At 44.3% G+C, this 26,616-nt stretch overlaps 2 protein-coding genes and 1 long non-coding RNA gene across 3 annotated transcripts in view; all 3 read right to left on the bottom strand.

Annotated features, from left to right (window-relative positions):
• Positions 1–26,616, bottom strand: part of LOC146642775 (ribonuclease inhibitor-like) — a 128,697-nt gene that overhangs the window by 100,513 nt on the left and 1,568 nt on the right. The window contains exon 2 of the mRNA XM_085398054.1: positions 24,850–24,965. Coding sequence (XP_085254180.1) covers positions 24,850–24,965 — 116 coding nt within the window. The remainder of the gene's footprint in view (positions 1–24,849; positions 24,966–26,616) is intronic.
• LOC146642777 (uncharacterized) lies at positions 417–8,285 on the bottom strand. Its single transcript, XM_085398055.1, has 8 exons — positions 8,276–8,285; positions 7,760–7,950; positions 7,407–7,632; positions 6,942–7,042; positions 4,815–5,003; positions 4,673–4,747; positions 4,462–4,551; positions 417–1,129 (listed from the first exon to the last, which is right to left on the bottom strand). Exons 1-8 carry the CDS (start codon positions 8,283–8,285, stop codon positions 893–895), a joined length of 1,119 nt encoding a protein of 372 aa, XP_085254181.1. The 3' UTR covers positions 417–892.
• LOC146642776 (uncharacterized) lies at positions 8,539–10,068 on the bottom strand. Its single transcript, XR_014909526.1, has 2 exons — positions 9,691–10,068; positions 8,539–9,015 (listed from the first exon to the last, which is right to left on the bottom strand). It is a non-coding gene; the product is annotated as an uncharacterized LOC146642776 (long non-coding RNA).

The following is a 26,616-nucleotide window of genomic DNA, read 5'->3' as shown; positions in this document are numbered from 1 at the left end:
GCAGCACCATTAAGAACAGTGGACCAGCATAGTTGGTCTGCATGAGCACACTTACTGCAACAGTTGTACATGCTGAAACTGGTTGCTGGCAGCTGATGTGAAGAAATGTCTGGACACATCAAAAGTTTTCTTTTTCATTTTTTTCCTCCCTTGGATAACATACACATGGCAAATAAAAACATGTAACTAGGGTGACGTGAAGTGTGTATCATCAGGTTTAACTAAAATATAATGAGGCTGTCCATCTGTGAAGTAATTGTTCCTTCAAAAACCACTGTGACAACAGATTTTATTTCATTCATTTGATGGTTTTCTATTCTGTATACTGGAACTTTTTAATAGCCCCCCTGTCCACACATCCTTGACATGAGACTTTCTGCAGAGTTGCACATGATGAATGCACACAAAACTTAAAGTGTTGCTGATCGGCCATTGGACTGCTGAGCCTGCAGTGAACAGCCAGTCACTGACTCTTGATGCTAGAGCAAGGACAACTGAGCTCTCTCTCTCTCTCTCTCTCTCTCTCTCTCTCTCTCTTTTAAATAAATAATACGTTCGAGCTGTTTATGTTTTTGACTTGTTATGGACTATGACTGGCAATGGGAGGGCTGGCGGACTCATATTATGGAGGTGGAGGGTAGACACATTTTGTGTGCAAGAGACCACATACTACAGTGGTGATTGACACAGACTTCAATGGACATTTAGGTGAAGGGAACAGAGGTTATGAGGTGTTGGGTAGGTGTGGTGTTTAGGAGAGAAATCTAGAAAGACAGATGTGGGGCAGATTTTCCAAGTGGAAATGGCCGTGGTGCACACATACTTCAAGAACAGGGAGGAACTTGTAGAAATATATGAAAGTGGAGGAAGCTGCACACAGGGCAACTAAATATTATGCAGAAGGTGAAATCAAAAAGACAGGAGACAAGGAGGTGTCAGGGAGAATGCAGCTATGCAGCATCAAATGGTAGTTTGAAGGATGAGTTTGGACATCAAGAAGAGGAAGTGAGTGAAGGCAGAGACATGCAGGAGTATAAACAGGCTCTGGGTAGTAGGGAAGACTTACCAGATGGCTGGGATAGTACAGCTTTATTGAGATAAACTGCCAAGAAGGGGTTTGACGTCTTCTCTGCACAGAAGAAAGGGAAAAAAGAAAAGTGATTTTGAAAGTATTTGAAGGAAGAGATTTACAAAGAAAAAGAAGTGTAGTTAGCGAAATGAAGAAAATAGACCAAGAAACTGGGAGGCTAGGCATGTAGCAGAAAGAGGTGACAAAGGAAAAGGCTCAGTGCCACGTATGTGAAGCTGGACCCCAAGGAAATGAGGGAATGAGACTTGCTAGGCAGAGAGTGAGTTTGAATGGATGTTCAAACCCCCAAAAAAAAGATATATTCACATAACATAGATTGAAAGAAGCTGCAGGTGGCACAGCAGCTTTAATGTCTTCCAGACAGGAAGTTTTGGAAAGAAATATCATCATTTCCCAGATTTTACTATCTTAGTGTTCTGTAACAAAATCACTGTTGTGCGCATGGTGTTAGAGATGATGATGATTACAAACAAACTTAATGTGCTAGTCGTGCTTTTCTTGAGGGATTTGTCCTTCGACCAGTTTTCATGTCATTGGAATCATTTGTATTCACTGATTCTGGCACTTATTTCATCAAACCAAACTCCAAGTAAATACTTTCGGCTTTTTGGTTTTGTCAAACGAACTAATGTAAAGAATGCCTGGCTGTGCACTACACCACGCAGTGGGAATTTGTCTTCTCCAGTTAAATTCAGGATTAACTTGCTTTATAACACAGACCTCAAAAGTAACCGTTATAACCCCAAACACAAGAAAATGTGATCTACAGCACAGTGAGAACTGGCAACGCTTATCTGGAGGGGTCAGAGTGAATGAACTGGACACCTGTAGAAGCAGGATTTGATTTCCACTGATTTCCTTTCTGATCCGATACCAAGTAAAATTCAGGGTGGTATCGACGATACTGATCTGATACCGATACTCTGAACAAAAACTTATTTTTTTTACTCTATCTTTTATTTTATCTCAAATTATAGCGTCGTAATGATCACAGGACATCAGATTACTTGTTCTTATCACTTAATGATGCAGAATTATCATATAGAAATGAAAAACCTGAAGTTGTGGCTATTTGTTGCCTGCCTGCAGCATTAAAGGACTCCGTGAGAGACGTCTGTCTCGCCCTGGCAGCACCTCTCCCTCTCCTCCTCTTCAGTTCGCCTCAACATACGCTCGTCATATTCTGTGATGTGATTCACTCTGAGGTGTTTGACCAGGTCAGCGGTGTTACCACAACACCTCACATTCTTGCCACATGTATGGCAAACCACGTCTCAGCTGTTCGTGGAGGTAAAATACGTCTGCACATGACTCTGTTTACGCTCAGCCATTGTTGTGAGTGTGCACGCCAAGGGGCCGGACACAATGACGGGTATCGGAGGAATCGATATTTCAGTATCGATCCGCACATCACTAGTTGAGATACGTTTTAAACTGGTCCAAAAAACAAATGCATATTTTACCGAACCACTGTTCCTTGACTAAGGTGGATAACGTGATGAGGTCAAGGAAGGGTGTGACGGAGATTTGATTGAAAAACTTTGTCGTCCGTTAAAGTTTCACGTTGGCTTTTTCATCTTGAAAGCCCTCTCTGCTCGTGTCCAACCCGTGTGAACAATCACAGATGTGAGAAATGTAAACAAACCGTCGGCAGAACGCTGATCAGGTTATTTTAAGCGCAAGAAAACAAAAACGTTGCGCTCACCGTCGGCGTCACGGACGAGGCCTGGGGGTCCGGGCCCGTCCACAAAGGTCATTGTAACACAAATCATACGATTGCTAATGAAAATGCTATAAAGCTACATCGCAGATAAGTCTCTGGAGTAACAATCAAGGCCATGTTAGTTATTTGATGAATAGTATCTGTGCCACTCATGGCGCATGACTGAGGAGGACGTTGACCTCTGCAAGTCAGGAAAGTCTGCTGCTCATTGTATAAATATGAGATTTTTTTCAAAAACCAGCCAGCCATCATCTCGGGAGGCTGACTCCAAAGTACCATCTCACTTCAAACTTGCAAAACAAGTCGAGTCGATGCGAGCGCACTGCTTGTTTCTAGTTAGTCTTTAAGGATGACAGCATTAGTCTGCTCCTTTGTATGAAATAAAGTGAGTCGAGTCCATGTGGTCTGGCACCCACCCACATTTCTCTGCTAGTGATCCATGAGGACTCCACCTTGTTGCCAGTTCTCTTGTGTGGAAGCTTCAGGAAATGACAGCTTCACTCTGACGTGTGTGAGCTGTGTGAGGTCTGTGGTTAGAAGTTTACAGTGTTTGCTCTTTGTGTCGTCTGTAATATGCTCTATGGCTTTAAAAAAATGGCCACATGTTTCTGTAGCTGAATTTGTCCATCTCTGACCTTCTGAGACTGTATTTTCAAATAGGGACGTTCTGACTTTTCTTCACCTTGTACTTCATTCTGCAAATGTTTTATACTCTATTAGAGTTATTACATTATTCTGTTATGCTATAAAATCAACCCCCATATAAGATCGTACTTAAGAAATACATTTAAAAAACCTTCCTGTGCAAATAACCCAAGTTATCTAGAAGAAATAAAAACTGCACCGCAAACCAAACTCAGGTGTTCGACCTGTTGAGCTCGGGAAACTAACTGGTGTTTCATTTTAGTGAGTGCTTTGTTAGATTCCTTCATTTGAACCAAATGAAGTTGATTAAAGTTGATGCATTGATGTGTTTGAAGTGTTTTGTTAGTTGCGATGGATCTCCTGCTGTCTTTTTTCCTCATTATTAAAAGAGGATTTCTTTGAATTTCAAACATCCATTTCCTGTTTATCTGGTCCCGGGTCACAGGTGCAGCAGTCTAAGCAGAGAATCCCAGACCTCCCTAAACAACCACTTCCTCCAGCATATCCAGGACAATACTGAGGCATTCCCAGGCCTGCTGAGAGATATAACCTCTCTAGTGTGTCCTGGGTCTGCCCTGGAGACTCCTCCTCATGGGACATGCCCCAAACACCTCACCCAGGATATTTTTAATGAAAACATCACAAATAAGTCGTCAGGTCTGATGGTCACATTTGTGAGATTCAACCACCATAAAGCAGAGATCACACAGGACACACTGTGTAACCCTCAGCTCAGGTGTGTTCAGGACATTTGCTTGGAAGAAGCCGTCTGTGGATAAATCCTGCTCTCCACCTCAGCTGTCAGGTTTATCCAGAGAACGGCCGTCCTGACTTCCAGCAGCCCCACAGTCCTCGTTTCTAATAAACTGGCATCACTGAAATGAACTGTCTGCCTCGCTGTTCAATAATCTGCTCTTTGCCAATTTCCCAGCAGAAGCTTCCACTCATATCAGCATTTTTCTGTGATTCTCACATTAACTAAACATAAAAAGCTGAAGCCAACCTCAGAGTTCCCCGTAGTGAGGAAGAGTTTCCTCTGAGCCACAGCTGAGTTTGATGCGTCCACAAAGGAAGACTGACGGGAGGACAGACTCTGGGAGAAAGGCAGATATTAAAAGATATGAATACAAAGTACGCTGCAACAAACAGGACAGCAGATTATGAAGAGCGGTTAGACCTTCATGTGTCAGTCATTGAAATGTGATCAAAGTTACCTGTTTGACATCCTGATAGAAGAAAATCAGCTTCTTGGATCCGTTTGCAGCAAAGAATTCATGGATCAGACTGAACTGGAAGAATCAGACATTAATGACTCAAAGGTTCAACTCTGAGGAAGGATCACGTCTCTGAACTTACTCTGTCATCAGAGACGATGGCGTCTTCCACCGCCGCCTCCTCCAGGCTGCCGGCGTCGGCCAGCCTGCTCATCAGGTATTTATGTCGGGCATCCAGAGCTGCCCGCCGTTCCTCCTTCACGGCTCTCGCCTGTTTGGCTACTTCTCTCCTCGCCTCATTGGACAGCAGCATCGTCCTTTTACCAGACACCTGGAGAAACATCAGCTCAGTCTACAGACGCAGAGACCAGTGAGAGCTTGGCCCAAACATCTGCAGGTTTCTGAGGACCACGTTTGACCCTGACTGGAGGCATCGATTCTGAGTGTGACTGCCTAAACTGAGCTACTGTCCCCCCTCCACTGAGACGTTGTCCTGTGATGTGTCATGGGGGGAAGTGTTCCTCACGGTTGGACTCGTGAGAAGTTCAGTCAGTTTATTCAAACTTTAAAAAGACGCATTTTCAGTCTCTGGATTTCAGCAGAAACAAATGTGAACACAGCACTTTTTGATTGAGTATAAAAGGATGAAAGAGTCAGTGATTAGTAACATTGTTGCTGACTGATGCTGTTGTAGAGCTGTCTTTGGATCCTCACCTTCCTGGAAGCCTTCCCTGGATTGCTCATATATCATTAACTTGTTTGTGTTCAGTAGAATCAGGTGTTGTGGATGCAGGTCGTAGCTGTGTGAGGCCTGTACAGTCAGCGCTGTGTGAGCGCTGTGTAACGTTAGCTTAGACTTCTTTCTGTTGTTATCATCCTTCAGGTTAATGTTGTTTTCATTATGCATCACAGGAAGTGTGGGTGGCTGTTAGCCTCACAGCTCATGGAGAGTTGCTGCTGCTCTGCCTCCTTTTTGATGTTTCTGCTCTTTGTGGCTTTGTGTTACTTTGTGTCGTGTCTGAAACAAAGTGAGTCCATGTTACTAACTGTAGTCGGCTCTCTGTCTCGTGCACAGCTGACTGTTGTCTGAATGAAAGTGTTTTTGTACTTTGTGTAATCTGTTGGGTCTTTGAGCCCTTTTTAAACAGCATATGAGCCATATGTATGTGTGTATATGAAAGGTTGTTTGTAATACATCAAATTGTTGCTTATTCTAGAGCTGCTGCTGTGCCTGATTGGTCTACTCGCTCTAAACTGAAGGTTGACTTGATTCTTTTGGTTTTTTACATTTTGTCAATAAACCAACTTCTTTATGATTTGAACGGCGTCTCTGACGTGTCACAGGCCTGTCAGCTTTCTTGGTGATTGGTATAGATTTGAGCTTCATGCTCTGGCTGTTGTTGGGTTTTCCTCTTTCATATTAAAGCTTTTGTCCTACATTTGGCTCTAAAGTCTAATTCTAATCCCAGCACTGTGTCTGGGTGTGTGATGCTTGTTTTCCTGCTCTTTCTCATGAAACAGTCACAACATTCTCAGTCCAACTTTCACTCTTTGCTGCGTTTGCTGCAGCTGCAGTGAACATGGTGCCGTTTGCCTTTAAGAAAGTTGTGCACAAAGGCTTTTTCTCTAGCAGACAGCTGTGTGGCTAAAAGTCAGATCATTTTTTACCACCTCAGTCACACTGGACTGAAACAAGAGTGAAACTAGGAAGAATCAGAGTTTGTCCAGTGACTGCACTGATTTTCTTCATATTCACAAACTGATTCTAAGTAGTTGCATCAGCTAATCACCCGGACACTGAGCGTCCAACACGCTCCCTGAAGGGAAACGATTACATCCTCCAAACAATCACAATCTGTCTCTGAATGACTGGAATTATTCTCTGATTTGTCAATAACTGGAATTTATCAATGCAGACACGTTGCCAACATGATGAAGTCAGTCTGAGTCGCATCTCTTTGGCTAACTTAACTCAAGTGGTTGCCGACTATTCTGGTTCTATTCCCATATAACAGCAGGGTTGCTGAGCACCTCTGTCACTCTGCACTTATGTTCCCAGTTCTCTTTTGTGGAGGAATTTTCCAGGAATTCCTGGGACCAGCTTTCCATGAGAGACCCGATCAGGAGCGACTGTCCTGGACACTCCCAGCATCACAGGGACTCACAAACCCGTCTACCACAGTGAGAAGACTGATGGTCACAGGCCCACATGTAGCTTTAGATCACACGTGTGCACTTCCTGTGGTCACTGCTGTAACTCTAGACTCACCGAGGGGCCAGTGGTTGGTGAGGCAGCAGCAGCTGAAGTCATGTGACTAATGGCTCTCAGCTTCTGTCCTCCTATTCGCCGGTGTCCTTCACCTGTCACACCTGGTCAAGAAAGAGTGAGAATGTTCAGAGCTTTAATGGAAAAGAATATTATTACATATAAAAGGCCTCTAACAAGTATTGTAGTGTTAATCAGGATGAAGTCCATCATGAACACTTCAGAGTGCTTCAGACAGTCGGTGTTTCATCCACAGAGCCTCCAGTCTGCATATCAAAGGATCCTGAGGAATGACAGTGAACCCCGAGTTCCCCTCATTACATTCATGTGTGTGACTGTGAGGAAAAGGTGATTGTATGAACGTGTGTGAGCGAGTGAATGAGGCTTGTATCAGAGTGGAGATAATGTCAGCGGCACAAGCTGGACGCTGCAGGTGTCACATGTGAATCTGTGCATCAGTGTCTGCACCTTTGTGGAGGTGAAGCTCAGGAGGTTTGGATTTGTTCAAAGCTCTGTCTGCTCCATCTTTCTTTCCCTCAGGCCTCTCCAGATCAGGAAGGAGGTCCTGTTCTCCTTCTCCCTCCTGGATTTCTGGATCCAGGGAAGGATCAAAGTCTCTCAGCCCAGCATCAGAGCTTCTGGCTGGGGGAGGACTGGAAGTTTCAGCTGGAGGCTGAGAGCCTGGATCTGCCATCTGAGTCACAATTCAAATATTCTCAGTAATCTCAAAGAGCAACAGAAAGGTGCCATTTTCATGAGCAGTGGGTTATCCAGCAGTTTGATTCATGTCAGCAGCATTTAGTTTGTAACTGCTGACTCACCTCTGGCTGTGTCCTGCTCTCAGGGTCACAGTGGACACTGTACGTTTGACCGAAGCTGCAAAGACAGTCAGCAGGGGTCTGGATGCATTCAGCACCACGTCCTTGTTGGACAGACACCTTCAGTGACAGGACAGACAGTCCAAAGTAAGGAGACGTGGGACACAGTGAAGACACAGAAACAGAAACCAGAACTATAATCACAAAACAAACTCAGAAACATAAAGAGTGAATCAGCTGATTCAGTGTTTGTGACAAAAACATGGATCCTGGTTAATAACTTTTATTTGTTTGTTTCTGTATTATTTTGTGTATCGTTCTTATGAGCTGTTGTTTTGTCAGTGAAATATTATTTCATTGTTTTAAGCTTTTTGTTGACTTTGAAGTGCTTAAGTTGATATTTTTGAACATTTAATTTGTTCGATTATTGTCGAGTCGATAAAACTGTCAAACGCACAGCTGCTTCCAGCACGGCCGGAGGAGAGGTGGCCGAGCAGACGCACAACACACACAGCTCACAGGTTTGCATTTCTAGATATTGCAGATGTTGCAGAAATTGAGAGTAAAGAACTCAGAGATCCAGCGCTGTCTCCTGCCCCTTATTTATACACCACAACACAACGACAGGCGTAACTCACACAAACGGGTAACATGAGGCTCAGATGCTTTGGACGTGTTCACATATACTGGACACAGAATGATGAAGATGGAGCTGCAGGAAGGAGGAAAAGAGGAAAAACACAGAAAAGATTCACAGATGTGGTGAAAAAGGACACGACAGCTTCTGTTTGTTAGTTTGGTTTTTCTTTATTTGGTAAAGATTCAGAAATAAAGAGAAGATCACATGTTTGAATATTATATTAACGTTCTGTAATTACAACAAGTTGTAAAATCTTTCCAGAGTGAGACAGAGACTGTGCAGAGACTGTAGAAGGACAGAGCAGCAGCAGAGCAGTCCAGATACACTGATGATCCTCTGTCAGATCCAGAGGGACACACAGGGCTGATGCTGGACTCTACATTGTGTCTGACAGTGGAGCTGTTCTCAGAGCAGTTCACTCTGCAGCACTGACAGTCATCTGCACTTCATTCCTCTGTCAGTCACTGCTGGATGAAGCTCTCCTCTCCACCTCCCAGTAACATGGCCCAGTCAGAGCGTCTCTACACACAAGCTGCTGCTGCTTCAACCTCTCTGGATCATCAGGACACAGCTGCTCCTCTCTCAGCACACACACCGTCCTGTTTACCATCACCACCACCTGCAGAGAGAAGGAGGAAGAGCAGAGGAGATAAACGAGTGTTTCCAGAGACTCTTCATCAGCTGTCAGTCAGTGATGCAGCACATCCAGTATAAAGAGCAGCAGGGACGTCAGTGCTGGGACTGTACTAGGACTCATTGTTGCTTCACTTTTTCTAATCTTTGGATTTTTATTGAAGTTGCTGAAGATGTTTTTCCCTCCTAGTTTGAGTTTGGACTTTCATTCATTAGAAGAACCTTGGTGTGTCCACTCTGAGCTCTGTAGGAACCCCAACAACAAGCCCAACAATCCAGATGGACGGTTCCAGCTGTTAACTGGAGGAATTCCATCCAAACATCTGCTCTCACTAAATTCTTCCTCACCTACAGACTGTGTTCTTCACTGCTTTAAACTTGGAAATCAATGCAGTCATTGGTCTGCGTGCTGCTTTGTTCAGAGAGCTGATTGGCTGTTGACAGTGTTTGATCAGAGCGTGTCAGCCGTTACTATGGTGACCATAAAGGTGAGAAACAGGAAGTGTTTGTGTCCAATCCTGAAGCCTGTCACCGTTCTCCTCTCACAGCTTCACTGAGAAGCTGCAGCTTTACAGGAAACACTGGATCTTTGTTTCATACTGACTGTGTTTAGTACAATACTGCTGACAGCACCACCCACTCACTCCATCACTCTACTTACAGCAGAGTCTCCAGTCTGTAGTCTGGACTCTGCTGAAGATCAGACAGCTGCTTCACATCTGGATCCTTCAGGTTGTTTCCATACAGGTCCAGCTGTCTCAGATGGGAGGGGTTGGACTTCAGTGCTGCTGCCAGATAATCACAGCTGATCTTTGACAAACCACAGTTCCACAATCTGTATAAAGAATGAAAGATGTAAGTTTATTAGACAAAGTGCTTGAAATCATTCAGTGTTTCATCATCTGTTCAGAGCTGAAGAAGGTTCAGAATGTAGAAGTTTAGAAAATGGAAACTCCAAACAGCTGAAGCCAACAGGAAGCAGCTTCAAACAGGAAACTGTGCAGAGTTTCAGACTATATGTCCTGATGCAGCCAGTTGGATTTTGGAGATTTGAATCTCTGTTCTGTGACTAAGTCCTTGAATCATTTCTTCCAGTTGGTCCAACAAGACAGACTAAGTATTGGACTCATTCTTCCACGGTTTTTTTAGTGCACTCTCTGAACACCTTGATTGCACACTCATTCTTGGCGGTGACCTCAACCTTGGACTAAATGAAGAAATGGATAGGCTCAACACAACAGGAACTCAGCGTAATTGGCAGTCCACAAATATAATCAAACAGTATATGAACGACTTTGGTCTTTGCGATGCATGGCGCTCTCTTCACCCCACCAGTAAGGAATATACTTTTTTCTCGCATGTTCATCACTCTTACTCTCGTCTGGATTATTTTTTGGTCAGCAGCTCACTGCTGTGTGACATTTCAGACACTGAGATTCATCCTATAGCTGTCAGCGATCATGCTCCTGTATCTTTAACACTAATGCACAAGAATAATACTACGCCAAGTAAAAACTGGAGATTTAATATATCACTACTTAAAGATGAAGACTTTATTAAATACTTTAAAAAGGAATGGACTTCATATTTAGACTTTAATGACACTCCCGGAATATCTGCTTCTGTTCTATGGGAAGCAGGGAAAGCTGTGATGAGAGGTAAAATAATTTCTTTCTCATCACACAAAAAGAAAGAAGAAAACAAAAATATTCAGGAATTAGAAAAAAACATCAAATCACTAGAAGAAGCCTACGCGTCCCACCAAGATCAGGAAACATTGAACAAAATATGCAAAACAAAACTAGAATTAAATGAAACTATTAATAAAAAAACACAATTCCTTATACAAAGACTTCGCTTGCAGAATTTTGAACACAGTAACAAATCAGGTCGATTTCTAGCTAACCAGCTAAAAATAAATAAAGAAAAAACAACTATATGTGCTGCTAAAGATTTATCGGGGAACACAATATATGATCCTGGAAGAATAAACAACATTTTTAGGGATTTCTATGAAACTTTATACTCACCACAAATAAACCCATCTAAAAATGAAATTGATCTGTTTCTTGACAACGTAACTCTTCCAAAATTACTAGACAGTCAAGCAATGGAATTGGATTCGCTGCTGACGCCAAGTGAACTCCAGGAAGCCCTGATAAGTATGCCCAATAATAAGGCTCCAGGTCCAGACGGCTTCCCTGCAGAATTCTACAAAGAATTCTGGACAATTTTGGCACCAGTATTCCACAGCATGTTGCAGGAAATCGAGGAAAAGGGCAGACTACCACCAAATATGAATTCTGCCAACATTAGTCTCCTGCTAAAACCAGGCAAAGACCCTTTATTTCCCTCAAGCTATCGTCCAATTTCTCTTTTAAATGTAGACCTTAAAATAATCTGCAAAGCTCTCTCAAAGAGATTAGAGAAAATGACCCCCCTCTTAATTCATCCTGACCAAACTGGTTTCATAAAAGGTCGGCACTCCTCAACAAACACTCGTAGATTACTTAATTTAATAGACTACTCATACGATAAAAACATCGAAGCCATAATATTATCTCTAGATGCAGAAAAAGCATTTGACAGAGTTAATTGGAAATTTTTATTCGCAACTTTACACAAATTTGGTTTTGGAAACTCTTTCATAAACTGGATAAGAATATTATACAATTCCCCAACGGCTCGTATCAGAACAAATGACCAGACATCCTCCAGCTTCTGTCTCCTGAGGGGCACCAGACAGGGATGCCCACTCTCCCCCTCACTTTTTGCAATTTTTATCGAACCTCTAGCAGCAGCATTTAGACAGGCTACAACAATTAAGGGCATAAAATGTAAGAACATAGAACATAAAATCAGTCTCTATGCGGATGATGTGTTGCTTTTTCTGCAAAACACACAAACCAACCTCTCTGAGGTAATTACTTTAATAAACTGGTTTTCAAGAGTTTCAGATTATTCAATTAACTGGCCAAAATCTACAGTTCTCCCCATTAACTGCTCCTTCCATAATTCTTCCTCTGCCCCACTGCAATCCGGAAACATTAAATATTTAGGTATTAATATCTCTCCTAAGCTTTCAGACTTAACTAAACTAAACCACATCCCACTTCTAAAGAAAGTAGAAGGCGATCTGACTAGATGGAAATCTTTACCCATATCACTCATGGGAAGGGTCGCCACTATAAAAATGATGATCTTGCCAAAAATAAATTACTTATTTTTGATGATCCCTAACAAACCATCACAAGATTGGTTCAGATCTCTGGATTCATATATTTCCAAATTCCTTTGGAAAGATAAACCCCCGCGTATTAGCTTAAAAACGCTACAAAGAACCAAGGATAGAGGAGGATTAGATCTGCCTAATTTTCACCAATACTTCTTAGCCAACAGGCTTCAGTTCATCTCAGAATGGTTAAAACATACCTTTTTAGTTGAGCCCTGGCTAGATGTTGAACAGGCACTATGCAAGGATCTAGAGATTTCAGACCTACCATTTATTAGCTCAAACATCAAAAGACATGAATGCTTTAAAAGTATCAACATCAGCTTTTCTCTGACAGCATGGTGGGAGTTTCTAAAAATAACGGAGTCTTCATTAATCCCATGCAAACGTACACCTATCTGGAATAACCCTGACATATTACAAAACAATAATATGATTAATTTCCCAGAATGGAGTTGTAAAGGAATTAAATACTTAGAACATATATTAGAGGGAACAGAATTTATTCCATTTGACAGACTAGTTGAACAATATGGGATCAACAAGACAAGGTTTTTAGAATATCAACAAATTAAATCCATAGTAAAAAAGAAATTTAACCTCAGTCAAGTTGAATTACAAACACCACTAAGTGCGGCACATTTTCTTACTCTTAAATCCCCCAAATTATTATCTAAAATATACAGAACACTTTCTAAATTAGATGAATCAATATCCCTTCCTACTGCAAAGTGGGAAGCAGATTTATCAGTCAACCTAGACCAAAACTTCTGGTCTCAGATTTGCTTAAAAACTTTTAAATTAATTAAAAATCCCAGTCTGCAATTAATACAATACAAAATACTTCATAGAGTGCACTATACAGGTCATCGGATGTTCAAGATGGGCTTTACATCTTCCAACAACTGCTCACACTGTCAAGGCAATACACCAGACAATTACATCCACGCTCTTTGGTTCTGTCCACCAGTGCAAAAGTTTTGGCGCGAGATATGTGAAGACTTATCAAAATGTCTGAAATGTAACATTCCAACCTCCCCCTTAGTGTGTTTGTTGGGCAGCTTAGATAATGTCACTTCAGAAAAGAATATAGCCCATATGATCTTCACTGCCCTATGCATAGCCAAGAAAACAGTCCTCATGAACTGGAAAAATAAAAATAATCTTAATTCTAACCAATATAGAAATTATCTATTAGATTACATTAGTCTTGACACAGCCTCTGCCACCACATCAGATCAATTGCTCTGGGCCCCTTTTATCAGCTCCATCACCTAGTGGGGGTGGGGGGTCATAGTTTGGTCCCGCCTTCACTGTTGTGATTGGTGAGGGGGTAGGGACAGGCTTAGGGCGTCGGGGGGTTCCCCGGAGGCATCTTCCTTGGGGGGCTCAACCCGGGGTAGCGGTCACGTCCGGTTGAGGGCTCTGTTGGCTCTCAGGTGACTGTTTCCTCGCGGCTGCGTGCAGCGGGGCTAGGGGAGGGTCTGTGCTGACGGACGTGGGTTACTGACCTGGCAACCTGGCTGCCCCTGGGTGGGTCCGGGATGGGCGTGAGGTTCTGGGGGTGCTCCGTCTCTGGGCGGGGGCCCGGGCCGGGCCTCGGGGGCTCGGGTCCTGGTTGGTGTGTTGCCGGGGTTGTGGGCGGGTGGGTGCATGGGGGCCCGGCCCTGGAGCAGGGTGCCGCCGGTGCATCGAGCCGCCTGGGGGGCTCTTCAACTGGTGGGGGGGATGGTCACATCTGGCAGGAGCTTTCTTCTCACAGGAACTCTCTGCAGGAGGGGGAGATACAGGAGAGGTGGAGGAAGATCTCAGCCTGGGCGTTTACCGTCTTATGTAGTCTGGAAGATGTGTGGTTGGTGGGGTGGGTGCAGTTTTCTCTGTGGTGGGGTTGGGTGGACTGTCCAGGGCTCTGTGGAGCCGGGGGGCGCTACTGCACTGGGCCCCGGTCTGATGGGCCTGGGCCCCCCTTCCCTGGCGGGTCGCGGAGGGTGGGAGTGCCTACTGGGGTCAGCGGGGGAGCTGGCCCCAGGGAGGGGTTACCTGCCCCTCCCTTCCTTCCCTCCCCATCTCCAGCTGCCTCCCTCTTCCCGCTCCTCCACAACCACCCACACATGCAGGGCCTTGGAGTGGGGGTATGTCACCAGGGTGCAGAGGAGGCTACCCCCCCCCCCTGTCCCCTTCTGGCTGCCTCTGCCTCAATTTTATCCCACATCTTAGACATTCACATTATTCACACTCTCATTACACATACATATAGGATCTTGGGGGTGGGCACAATCACGGAGTCCAAATCACCATCAGGGTGTATACCTCACCCCTGACGTCGTTGCCCACCTCTCAATTTTAAATACACTTAGTCATTGAGGGTTAGCAGGAGGGACTATGCGCTTACCTGCTGCTCCTTGGCAGGTAGCTCCATGCCCTCCTGGGTTTTAATTGCACCTTAGAACACATATGCATCAACACTACAATGAGCGGGTGGAGGGAGGTTTGGAGTCTTCTCCCACCCCCATTCTCTGCGGCCTGCTGGAGCGGGAGGGCTAGTAGGAGGAGTTGGCCGTCCGACTGCGGTCTGGGGTGTGGGGCCTCCCTGCTGCTGCGGAGTCGGGGTGGTCTGCCTCTCCCCACCGCAGGGAAAAGGGTAACACCACCTGGGTCTGGGTGCAATTCCCCCCTCCAGGGGCGGGGGTACCTAGACCCGGTTTGTAGAGTACGCTTGGGGAGTGTGATTGTGTGTACAGCGTCTCTTTATGTCTGTCTCCACGTTGGTTGAGTGTGGAGTGAGTGCATATGAGAGCATGAGGGTGGGAATGGATGTTTGTGTCTGTGTGTGCCTGTATGTCTGTGTCTATATGTCAGGTTGGGTATCAGACGCCACCTCTCTGGGGACACCTCAGGCCCTCCAAGGTTTGGAGGCCTATCTCCACCCACCACCACTTCCCCTGCCGGTGGCGGACTCCCTCAGGTGTCGGTGTGTTGGTGGTTCTTTGTGTCTGGGGGTGGGCGTCCGGGTACACACCGGCTCACTCCTTGGCGGCCGCTTGTCGGGGCCTGGGGCCTGGGGCTCGCTCGGGCCCCCTTTGGAGGTGGGGTGCCCCCGGCCTCTCGGCCTAGGGCTCGGTCACTCAGGCGCAGCTGGGGGCCGGCGGAGCTCACGGGCGCGTCACTGCAACCCCCCCTGGCTTCTGCTCCGCGGCTGCTGAGTGAGCCCTCATCTGGGACTCTCCTCAGCTCTTACTGGAACAGTGGCGCGGCTGCCCCTCTGTTGGTCTTCCATGGTCTTTTGTGTTCTGGGGGCCTCTGGATGTCTGGAGTTTTGATCTCCTCCATACCCGCTTCACACCCTGGAGGACGGGGCTGAGGCCCCCCCACACTCCCTAGCAGATCATTACATGGAGAAACCTTTGGAATGCAAGCATGCTGATCCACACAGGTATGCACACATGGGTATTCACAGACGCGGACTAAAGCTTTCTTGGCTGCTGCCTCAAAGCACACTGTGCGCTGTCTATCTTGCGTGCTGCACAATATTGTTTATTACTTAGTAAATACTGATATCTATGACTAGCTAGTTTATTGTGATGGTGCTTTGTTTTCTCTATTATTATGTTGCTCTTTGTTGTTTGCTGTCTCCTCTGTTTGTTTGTTTGTTTGTTTGTTTTTTTTTCTCCATACAGGTGACCCAGGAGTTTTTTTTTTTTTTTTTTTTGTCTCTCTTCCCCCCCCTTCTCACCGTCTCTTCTCCCCTTTGGTTTTCTTTCTTTCTCTCCCCCTCTCTCTCTCATTCATTCCCCCTGTCCTATTTATTAAAAAAAAAAAAAAAAAAAAAAAAAAAAAATGACAAAGGATGAACTGAAGCTCTGCCATCACGTAATGTCGCATACTGCTGTTTCTGATGTCATTTAGAAAAAAAAAAAAAAAAAAAAAAAAAAAAAATACATCAAATTGTTGCTTATTCTAGAGCTGCTGCTGTGCCTGATTGGTCTACTCGCTCTAAACTGAAGGTTGACTTGATTCTTTTGGTTTTTTACATTTTGTCAATAAACCAACTTCTTTATGATTTGAACGGCGTCTCTGACGTGTCACAGGCCTGTCAGCTTTCTTGGTGATTGGTATAGATTTGAGCTTCATGCTCTGGCTGTTGTTGGGTTTTCCTCTTTCATATTAAAGCTTTTGTCCTACATTTGGCTCTAAAGTCTAATTCTAATCCCAGCACTGTGTCTGGGTGTGTGATGCTTGTTTTCCTGCTCTTTCTCATGAAACAGTCACAACATTCTCAGTCCAACTTTCACTCTTTGCTGCGTTTGCTGCAGCTGCAGTGAACATGGTGCCGTTTGCCTTTAAGAAAGTTGTGCACAAAGGCTTTTTCTCTAGCAGACAGCTGTGTGGCTAAAAGTCAGATCATTTTTTACCACCTCAGTCACACTGGACTGAAACAAGAGTGAAACTAGGAAGAATCAGAGTTTGTCCAGTGACTGCACTGATTTTCTTCATATTCACAAACTGATTCTAAGTAGTTGCATCAGCTAATCACCCGGACACTGAGCGTCCAACACGCTCCCTGAAGGGAAACGATTACATCCTCCAAACAATCACAATCTGTCTCTGAATGACTGGAATTATTCTCTGATTTGTCAATAACTGGAATTTATCAATGCAGACACGTTGCCAACATGATGAAGTCAGTCTGAGTCGCATCTCTTTGGCTAACTTAACTCAAGTGGTTGCCGACTATTCTGGTTCTATTCCCATATAACAGCAGGGTTGCTGAGCACCTCTGTCACTCTGCACTTATGTTCCCAGTTCTCTTTTGTGGAGGAATTTTCCAGGAATTCCTGGGACCAGCTTTCCATGAGAGACCCGATCAGGAGCGACTGTCCTGGACACTCCCAGCATCACAGGGACTCACAAACCTGTCTACCACAGTGAGAAGACTGATGGTCACAGGCCCACATGTAGCTTTAGATCACACGTGTGCGCTTCCTGTGGTCACTGCTGTAACTCTAGACTCACCGAGGGGCCAGTGGTTGGTGAGGCAGCAGCAGCTGAAGTCATGTGACTAATGGCTCTCAGCTTCTGTCCTCCTATTCGCCGGTGTCCTTCACCTGTCACACCTGGTCAAGAAAGAGTGAGAATGTTCAGAGCTTTAATGGAAAAGAATATTATTACATATAAAAGGCCTCTAACAAGTATTGTAGTGTTAATCAGGATGAAGTCCATCATGAACACTTCAGAGTGCTTCAGACAGTCGGTGTTTCATCCACAGAGCCTCCAGTCTGCATATCAAAGGATCCTGAGGAATGACAGTGAACCCCGAGTTCCCCTCATTACATTCATGTGTGTGACTGTGAGGAAAAGGTGATTGTATGAACGTGTGTGAGCGAGTGAATGAGGCTTGTATCAGAGTGGAGATAATGTCAGCGGCACAAGCTGGACGCTGCAGGTGTCACATGTGAATCTGTGCATCAGTGTCTGCACCTTTGTGGAGGTGAAGCTCAGGAGGTTTGGATTTGTTCAAAGCTCTGTCTGCTCCATCTTTCTTTCCCTCAGGCCTCTCCAGATCAGGAAGGAGGTCCTGTTCTCCTTCTCCCTCCTGGATTTCTGGATCCAGGGAAGGATCAAAGTCTCTCAGCCCAGCATCAGAGCTTCTGGCTGGGGGAGGACTGGAAGTTTCAGCTGGAGGCTGAGAGCCTGGATCTGCCATCTGAGTCACAATTCAAATATTCTCAGTAATCTCAAAGAGCAACAGAAAGGTGCCATTTTCATGAGCAGTGGGTTATCCAGCAGTTTGATTCATGTCAGCAGCATTTAGTTTGTAACTGCTGACTCACCTCTGGCTGTGTCCTGCTCTCAGGGTCACAGTGGACACTGTACGTTTGACCGAAGCTGCAAAGACAGTCAGCAGGGGTCTGGATGCATTCAGCACCACGTCCTTGTTGGACAGACACCTTCAGTGACAGGACAGACAGTCCAAAGTAAGGAGACGTGGGACACAGTGAAGACACAGAAACAGAAACCAGAACTATAATCACAAAACAAACTCAGAAACATAAAGAGTGAATCAGCTGATTCAGTGTTTGTGACAAAAACATGGATCCTGGTTAATAACTTTTATTTGTTTGTTTCTGTATTATTTTGTGTATCGTTCTTATGAGCTGTTGTTTTGTCAGTGAAATATTATTTCATTGTTTTAAGCTTTTTGTTGACTTTGAAGTGCTTAAGTTGATATTTTTGAACATTTAATTTGTTCGATTATTGTCGAGTCGATAAAACTGTCAAACGCACAGCTGCTTCCAGCACGGCCGGAGGAGAGGTGGCCGAGCAGACGCACAACACACACAGCTCACAGGTTTGCATTTCTAGATATTGCAGATGTTGCAGAAATTGAGAGTAAAGAACTCAGAGATCCAGCGCTGTCTCCTGCCCCTTATTTATACACCACAACACAACGACAGGCGTAACTCACACAAACGGGTAACATGAGGCTCAGATGCTTTGGACGTGTTCACATATACTGGACACAGAATGATGAAGATGGAGCTGCAGGAAGGAGGAAAAGAGGAAAAACACAGAAAAGATTCACAGATGTGGTGAAAAAGGACACGACAGCTTCTGTTTGTTAGTTTGGTTTTTCTTTATTTGGTAAAGATTCAGAAATAAAGAGAAGATCACATGTTTGAATATTATATTAACGTTCTGTAATTACAACAAGTTGTAAAATCTTTCCAGAGTGAGACAGAGACTGTGCAGAGACTGTAGAAGGACAGAGCAGCAGCAGAGCAGTCCAGATACACTGATGATCCTCTGTCAGATCCAGAGGGACACACAGGGCTGATGCTGGACTCTACATTGTGTCTGACAGTGGAGCTGTTCTCAGAGCAGTTCACTCTGCAGCACTGACAGTCATCTGCACTTCATTCCTCTGTCAGTCACTGCTGGATGAAGCTCTCCTCTCCACCTCCCAGTAACATGGCCCAGTCAGAGCGTCTCTACACACAAGCTGCTGCTGCTTCAACCTCTCTGGATCATCAGGACACAGCTGCTCCTCTCTCAGCACACACACCGTCCTGTTTACCATCATCACCTCCACCTGCAGAGAGAAGGAGGAAGAGCAGAGGAGATAAACGAGTGTTTCCAGAGACTCTTCATCAGCTGTCAGTCAGTGATGCAGCACATCCAGTATAAAGAGCAGCAGGGACGTCAGTGCTGGGACTGTACTAGGACTCATTGTTGCTTCACTTTTTCTAATCTTTGGATTTTTATTGAAGTTGCTGAAGATGTTTTTCCCTCCTAGTTTGAGTTTGGACTTTCATTCATTAGAAGAACCTTGGTGTGTCCACTCTGAGCTCTGTAGGAACCCCAACAACAAGCCCAACAATCCAGATGGACGGTTCCAGCTGTTAACTGGAGGAATTCCATCCAAACATCTGCTCTCACTAAATTCTTCCTCACCTACAGACTGTGTTCTTCACTGCTTTAAACTTGGAAATCAATGCAGTCATTGGTCTGCGTGCTGCTTTGTTCAGAGAGCTGATTGGCTGTTGACAGTGTTTGATCAGAGCGTGTCAGCCGTTACTATGGTGACCATAAAGGTGAGAAACAGGAAGTGTTTGTGTCCAATCCTGAAGCCTGTCACCGTTCTCCTCTCACAGCTTCACTGAGAAGCTGCAGCTTTACAGGAAACACTGGATCTTTGTTTCATACTGACTGTGTTTAGTACAATACTGCTGACAGCACCACCCACTCACTCCATCACTCTACTTACAGCAGAGTCTCCAGTCTGTAGTCTGGACTCTGCTGAAGATCAGACAGCTGCTTCACATCTGGATCCTTCAGGTTGTTTCCATACAGGTCCAGCTGTCTCAGATGGGAGGGGTTGGACTTCAGTGCTGCTGCCAGATAATCACAGCTGATCTTTGACAAACCACAGTTCCACAATCTGTATAAAGAATGAAAGATGTAAGTTTATTAGACAAAGTGCTTGAAATCATTCAGTGTTTCATCATCTGTTCAGAGCTGAAGAAGGTTCAGAATGTAGAAGTTTAGAAAATGGAAACTCCAAACAGCTGAAGCCAACAGGAAGCAGCTTCAAACAGGAAACTGTGCAGAGTTTCAGACTATATGTCCTGATGCAGCCAGTTGGATTTTGGAGATTTGAATCTCTGTTCTGTGACTAAGTCCTTGAATCATTTCTTCCAGTTGGTCCAACAAGACAGACTAAGTATTGGACATGTGTTGTGGCTCCATCAGGGGAGCTTCTAAATGTGATGTGATGGCCCCTCTGGGTCTGTCAGGTCACAGCACTGAAGAGAGCTCAAACTGGGCACACAGTTGTTCCAGTCTGGACCAAAGACTCTATACTGGGACTGAGGGACTGCTTTGACTGCACCCACTGGGACTTTTTAAAGGCTCATGTTCTCACTTAGATCATCGATTTCTACTGACATTTCTTTCTGGGAAAAATGGGGATTACTTTGGAAACAGGAAGTATTTTCCCCAATAAGCAGCCCTGGATTAGTAAATCACTCCAACATGTTCTCAGGCAGAAGAAGCTGTCTTGTTATGAGGGAGAGAAGAAAAAGATTGAGGCACAGAAACCTGTTGAAAGAGAGATAAAGCAGCTAAAATCAGGTGTAAAAGTAAAGCAGAGGATGAGCTGAATAAAGGACACTCAAGGCTGGCTTGGAAAGGAATGAAGTCCATGGTGGGGATGCAGAACAAGGAGCAAAGATGAATGTGATGCTGAATCAGCAGAAGACTTGGACTCATTTGATTCCAGCTTTGATATCATTGATTTCAATGAAGAGCTTTGTGATTGTAGCAAAGGGCTGGTAGCTCTGAGAGTCCCACTGATGAGGTGTTTGTGTGGAAATCTCTTAGTGGGACCAAAGAGAGAAAAAGCCCTGGTCCTGATGCTGTGGGAGGGAAATGATTGAAGTGTGCTGTGAGGAACTGACTGGGAGATTTTCACACATTTTCCAGTCCTCCTTGGAACAACAGGAAGTTCCCAGCATATGGAAACAAAGGTTAAGTGTCCTATGGCACTCAGTGATGATGGTGCTGTGGCCCCACCACCTCCACCTCTTTGTAAAGGAACTAACTGTAATCTGAAGCTTCAAATGGAACTAAGACTTCCTCCACTAGGTGGCAGTGTCTGATGAGAAAGTGTTAGTGGAGCTGGCCTGGAGTCAGAAACAGGAAGATGCAGGATTTGGGCTGAAATGGGCAAAAGTGGTTAGCACTAGTGCCTTAGAGCAAGAAGGTTGTAGGTTGAAGCTTGTTGGTCAGCTGGGCCTTTCTGTGGAGGTTGGATGTTCTCCCACAGTCCAATGAAATGCTGCTTAGGTTCATTGGTGCTTCTACATTGGCTGTAGGTGTGGATGTGAGGGAGTGCTTCTCTGTCGCTCTCTGTTGGCCCTGTGATGGACTGCTCACCTGTGCAGGTGGACCACGCCTCTTGCCCTATGACAGCTAGGGCACAGGCTGCAGCCCTGTGAGCCTAAGCTGAATAAACAGTTAGCAAAAATGATCCATAGATGGCCTGAAATCCCCCAGTTAGCAGTTTGGTAGATAGCTATGACATGCTAATCCCATCCAGCAGCTGTATTCTACCTGTAAGCTGATCCCTGCTGAGCCAAAGCACTTTTTCATATACAAATTACAACCTTTAATAGAAACCTATTGGTCAGCATCTTATTAGCCTGCTGTTAGCTTCATTCCACAGAAAACTGAGAGAAACTAACAGAGTTGATAAAGAATAAAGAGAAATGTGCTGATTTAAAGCCTTTGAAGTGCTTCAGATGATCTCTGTCCACTTCTGTCCACTCATTCATTCATGTAAGCTTTCTAATGCAGCTTTGATCTTCACAGTCTGCTTGATGAAACTCATTCTAACCCTGAATGTCAGAGTGTTCCTCCTTCTCTTTCCCATCATTCATGCTGGCAGTGGAGGAGATTTGGATGTTGGACTGTGTTTTGGATGATGTGTGTATGTTTGTGTTGGACTGCTGTCTGTAAAGCAAACGCACATTTTGCTTTGGATTTCAGTGTCACACAGACTTTAAGGTGCAATGAAGAGTTTGAGAGTTTCACAGTGAATTTTCCACTGGAGGATTTTTCTTCTTCTTTGAAGGTTTGAAATGTGAACATTGTTCTGCTGCAGTCAATGGACTAAACCAGAGAAGAAGAAAACAGACTTTACCATGAAGATCCTCAGTGTGGATCAGTATAATATCAGCCTGATGTCTGCAGTTTAGTGTCAGCACAACTTTCACATCATATTCATCTCAGCACAACTAAAACATGCTGACTGACCTCAGCGTTTCAAGTTTACATCCTGGACTCTCCAGGAAACCACACAGATGCTTCACTCCTGGATCCTGCAGCTTTTTGTAGTTGGTCCAATAAGAGGAGGAGTCATTACCCAGGTCCAGCTGTCTCAGATGGGAGGGGTTGGACTTCAGTGCTGCTGCCAGATAATCACAGCTGATCTCTGACAAACCACAGTCCATCAATCTGTATAAAGAATGAAAGATGTAAGTTTATTAGACAAAGTGCTTGAAATCATTCAGTGTTTCATCATCTGTTCAGAGCTGAAGAAGGTTCAGAATGTAGAAGTTTAGAAAATGGAAACTCCAAACAGCTGAAGCCAACAGGAAGCAGCTTCAAACAAACACAACAAGACATTTCTCATAAAAACAGGACAAAGACTTGAAAAAGTCGTGTTTTTCCTTCCAGGAACCACAAGGCTTCACTTTTAAAGGTGAAGTGTGACAGAAATGGACATATTTGAAGTCCAACACCTTTTTCCAGTCACATTATTAAAGCAGACAAACTACAAGCTCATTTTCATTCCAACAAGTCATCTTCTGACCTGGACTAACAACACTGGTCTCTATGTGCAGCTGGCTGTGAGACCAGTGCTCAGGGAGCGTCTACAAAGTGCAACACTGAAAGAACATCACACACTCATTTGCTTCCAGCACTTTCACACAAACATCTACTGTCATTATTGTCACCAAACTCTGTGGATCCTTTATTGCAAATTCAAATGGGATCAAATGGTCAGACAAAAGAGGGTTATGAGGAAATATGATGAAATGTTGTGTATTAGCAGCAACTTATTGAATCTTTTTCCTCAGAAACCAAACAAAATGATTGACAAACATGTTTTTACAAACTCAGTGTTGCACTTGGATCAGCAGGATAAGCTGATGTTTAAAGGCATTTGAGTCTCGCTGTATGAGAGTCCAGTTCTTACTCAATATTTATGGATGATGTTCTTTCAGTGTTGCACTTTGTAGACGCTCCCTGAGCCTCACAGCCAGCTGCACATGGACCAGCTGACATTACCCAGCATTAGAGGCGGCTGTAAAAAATTCATGTTCCCATTTAAATGGTTTTAATTTGAATAAAACGATGTTGATTCATTCAATCCTGAATCGATGTTTAATATAAATGTATTTTGCCAGAATCTCAGGTTAAAGCTCACAAACTATTTCAACAAGCAGCAAACAGCTAAAACAGTAAATGAGAGCAGCTAAACACACAAAGATGGAAACACAGAGCGTGGATCGTTCACTCGACGGCACGTACACGGACACGCCGTCGGGGCTGAAAGTGGACAGCTCACAGATCCTGAAGCTGCAGGTTTCATCTGTCTCCAACCAAAACTGAGTGAAGCAGCAGCAAAAGAAGATCCAAACTCTGCTTCACGTTTGATCAATATGCTCATGAATTCTCTCTGACTTTGGCTGTTCCTGCCTGCACAGCTCTCTCTCTCTCAGTGTACTCCAAGAACAGCTTCAAACATCTGTTTCTGCATCATTCACTGTTTATTAGCCACCAGTCTGCTGTTGTGTTCAGTGCTGTCGGCCTCTGACAGTAAAGCCTCATTTCTGCTGTTCCATGGAAACTTTTTAAAATGATGACAGATTACAAACTCTCAGCTGTGTCTGTAATCAAACCTCTGTAACTTTGCTTCACTTCAGCAGCATCAGCTCATGTTCACATGTTGCTTCATGGTTTGCTTCAGTTTTTGATCGACTGCAGAATATTTTGAAGGTTATCTGCTATAAAAAGCCAGAAGAGGAAAATCTGCTTCATGTGTTTCTGTTTGATCCTCAGTGACTTTGACACAAAGGCCTCTGCTGTGATGATCACACCTCTGATCAAGTCTCACAGTGTCACAACTGATAAATGATCAGAGTTAGAATATTTCTGACTGTCTGCTGTGTGCCGTGACCTTTGACCTGCTAAAGACAGTCAGCTGTGGATTATTCATTGTTGTGTCTGATACTTAGAACTGTGAGGAAGAAGCTACACAGTTAATCAGGGTCCCCTCTCTCTGAATCAGGAAAGGTGGGCAGGCCGCGTGTGGGCCGCGGGCCATACGTTGAGTATCACTGTTTGAAATGTGAACATTGTTCTGCTGCAGTCAATGGACTAAACCAGAGAAGAAGAAAACAGACTTTACCATGAAGATCCTCAGTGTGGATCAGTATAATATCAGCCTGATGTCTGCAGTTTAGTGTCAGCACAACTTTCACATCATATTCATGTCAGCACAACTAAAACATGCTGACTGACCCCAGAGTTTCAAGTTTACATCCTGGACTCTCCAGGAAACCACACAGATGCTTCACTCCTGGATCCTGCAGCTTGTTCTTAGTTGAAGACCAGGAGGAGTCATTACTCAGGTCCAGCTGTCTCAGATGGGAGGGGTTGGACTTCAGTGCTGCTGCCAGATAATCACAGCTGATCTCTGACAAACCACAGTCCTTCAATCTGTATAAAGAATGAAAGATGTAAGTTTATTAGACAAAGTGCTTGAAATCATTCAGTGTTTCATCATCTGTTCAGAGCTGAAGAAGGTTCAGAATGTAGAAGTTTAGAAAATGGAAACTCCAAACAGCTGAAGCCAACAGGAAGCAGCTTCAAACAAACACAACAAGAGAAAAAACTCTGAATGTTTCACATTAAAGTCGTACATTTCTCATAAAAACAGGACAAAGACTTGAAAAAGTCGTGTTTTTCCTTCCAGGAACCACATGGCTTCACTTTTAAAGGTGAAGTGTGACAGAAATGGACATATTGAAATCAATGATATCAAAGCTGGAATCAAATGAGTCCAAGTCTTCTGCTGATTCAGCATCACATTCATCTTTGCTCCTTGTTCTGCATCCCCACCATAAACATAAAGAGGCAAAACTCACATTTTCCAAAATCCTCTTTAAGCTTCGACAATAAAGGAAGATAGTTTTATACAAGTCTTTGTGGTTTTGTGTCTCTTTAATGGATTGAAGAAGCTCCAGTTTTAGAGCAGTAGGATCCACATCACGCGCGTCTGTTGAGTCTGCTCTTCAGCGGCCGTAGAGCTGGACGCTGCCCTTTGGCCATCATCGATACTCTCGCCCGAGATCGCACCGGGGCTAAAATATTCACCTGCTCAGCTGTTTTTGATCAGTTTGAGCCTGTGTGGTTTGATCAGGTGGAGGAACGATGTGATGCTATAAAGACATCATCTTGTCCAAATGAAGTTGTTCCAACACGTGTTTAAAAAGATTTTAAAGGTTGTTGGTTCCGACATCTTAGCGATTTCTAACAGCAGTCTTAGTTCAGGTGTTGTACAGCCTGTTTTAAACATGCTGTTGTACAGCCTGTACTAAAAACCTGATCTGGATCCTCTGTCCGCTCAAACTTCAGGCCTATTTCAAAGCTTCCCTTCCTGTCGAAGATTTTGTAAAAGATTATATTTGTTCAGCTGCAATCTGTTGTAAAGGTTTCAGTCTGGTTTTAAAGCTCTTCACAGCACTGAAACTGCACTTTGAAAAGTTCTTAATGATCTTTTATCAGCCACTGATCAGGAGACTCCGCTGTGCTTTTGGATCTGACCGCTGCCTTGACCACAGCATCTTGACCTCACCATTGGAGCATGGCGGCATCAAGGGCGCTCTATTAGACTGGTTCAGCTCTTTTATTAAATCGCATTATTACATTTGGGGCTTATATTTGACGGCAATTTGAAAAACAGCTGAGCTCAGTTGTACAGCGGTCTTTCTTCAAACTGAGGCTTTTATCTAAGGTGAGATCATTTATATCTTTTAAAAACCTTGAACGGGCGATCCACGTTTTCATGACGTCCCAGCTGGATTATTGTAACTCCTTATATGTTGGAGTTAGTGGGACCTGCCTGGCAAGACTGCAGCTGGTCCAGAAAGCTGCAGCTCGTCTTCTGACACAAGCTCAAAGACATTTATCGTCCCAACAACCACATATACGCTGGTCCCTCGATGTAACACAGTTCACCTTTGGCGGCCTCGCTGTTTCGCTGATCTTTTTTGTGCAATTTTGCAT

The sequence above is a fragment of the Rhamphochromis longiceps genome, linkage group LG23 (assembly GCF_057381845.1).
Source record: "Rhamphochromis longiceps isolate RC_006_pf linkage group LG23, R_longiceps_female_GT1.1, whole genome shotgun sequence".
Classification (NCBI taxonomy): Eukaryota; Metazoa; Chordata; class Actinopteri; order Cichliformes; family Cichlidae; genus Rhamphochromis; species Rhamphochromis longiceps.
Note: the sequence above shows the minus strand (reverse complement) of the source record. Positions and strands in the feature narration are given on the sequence as shown.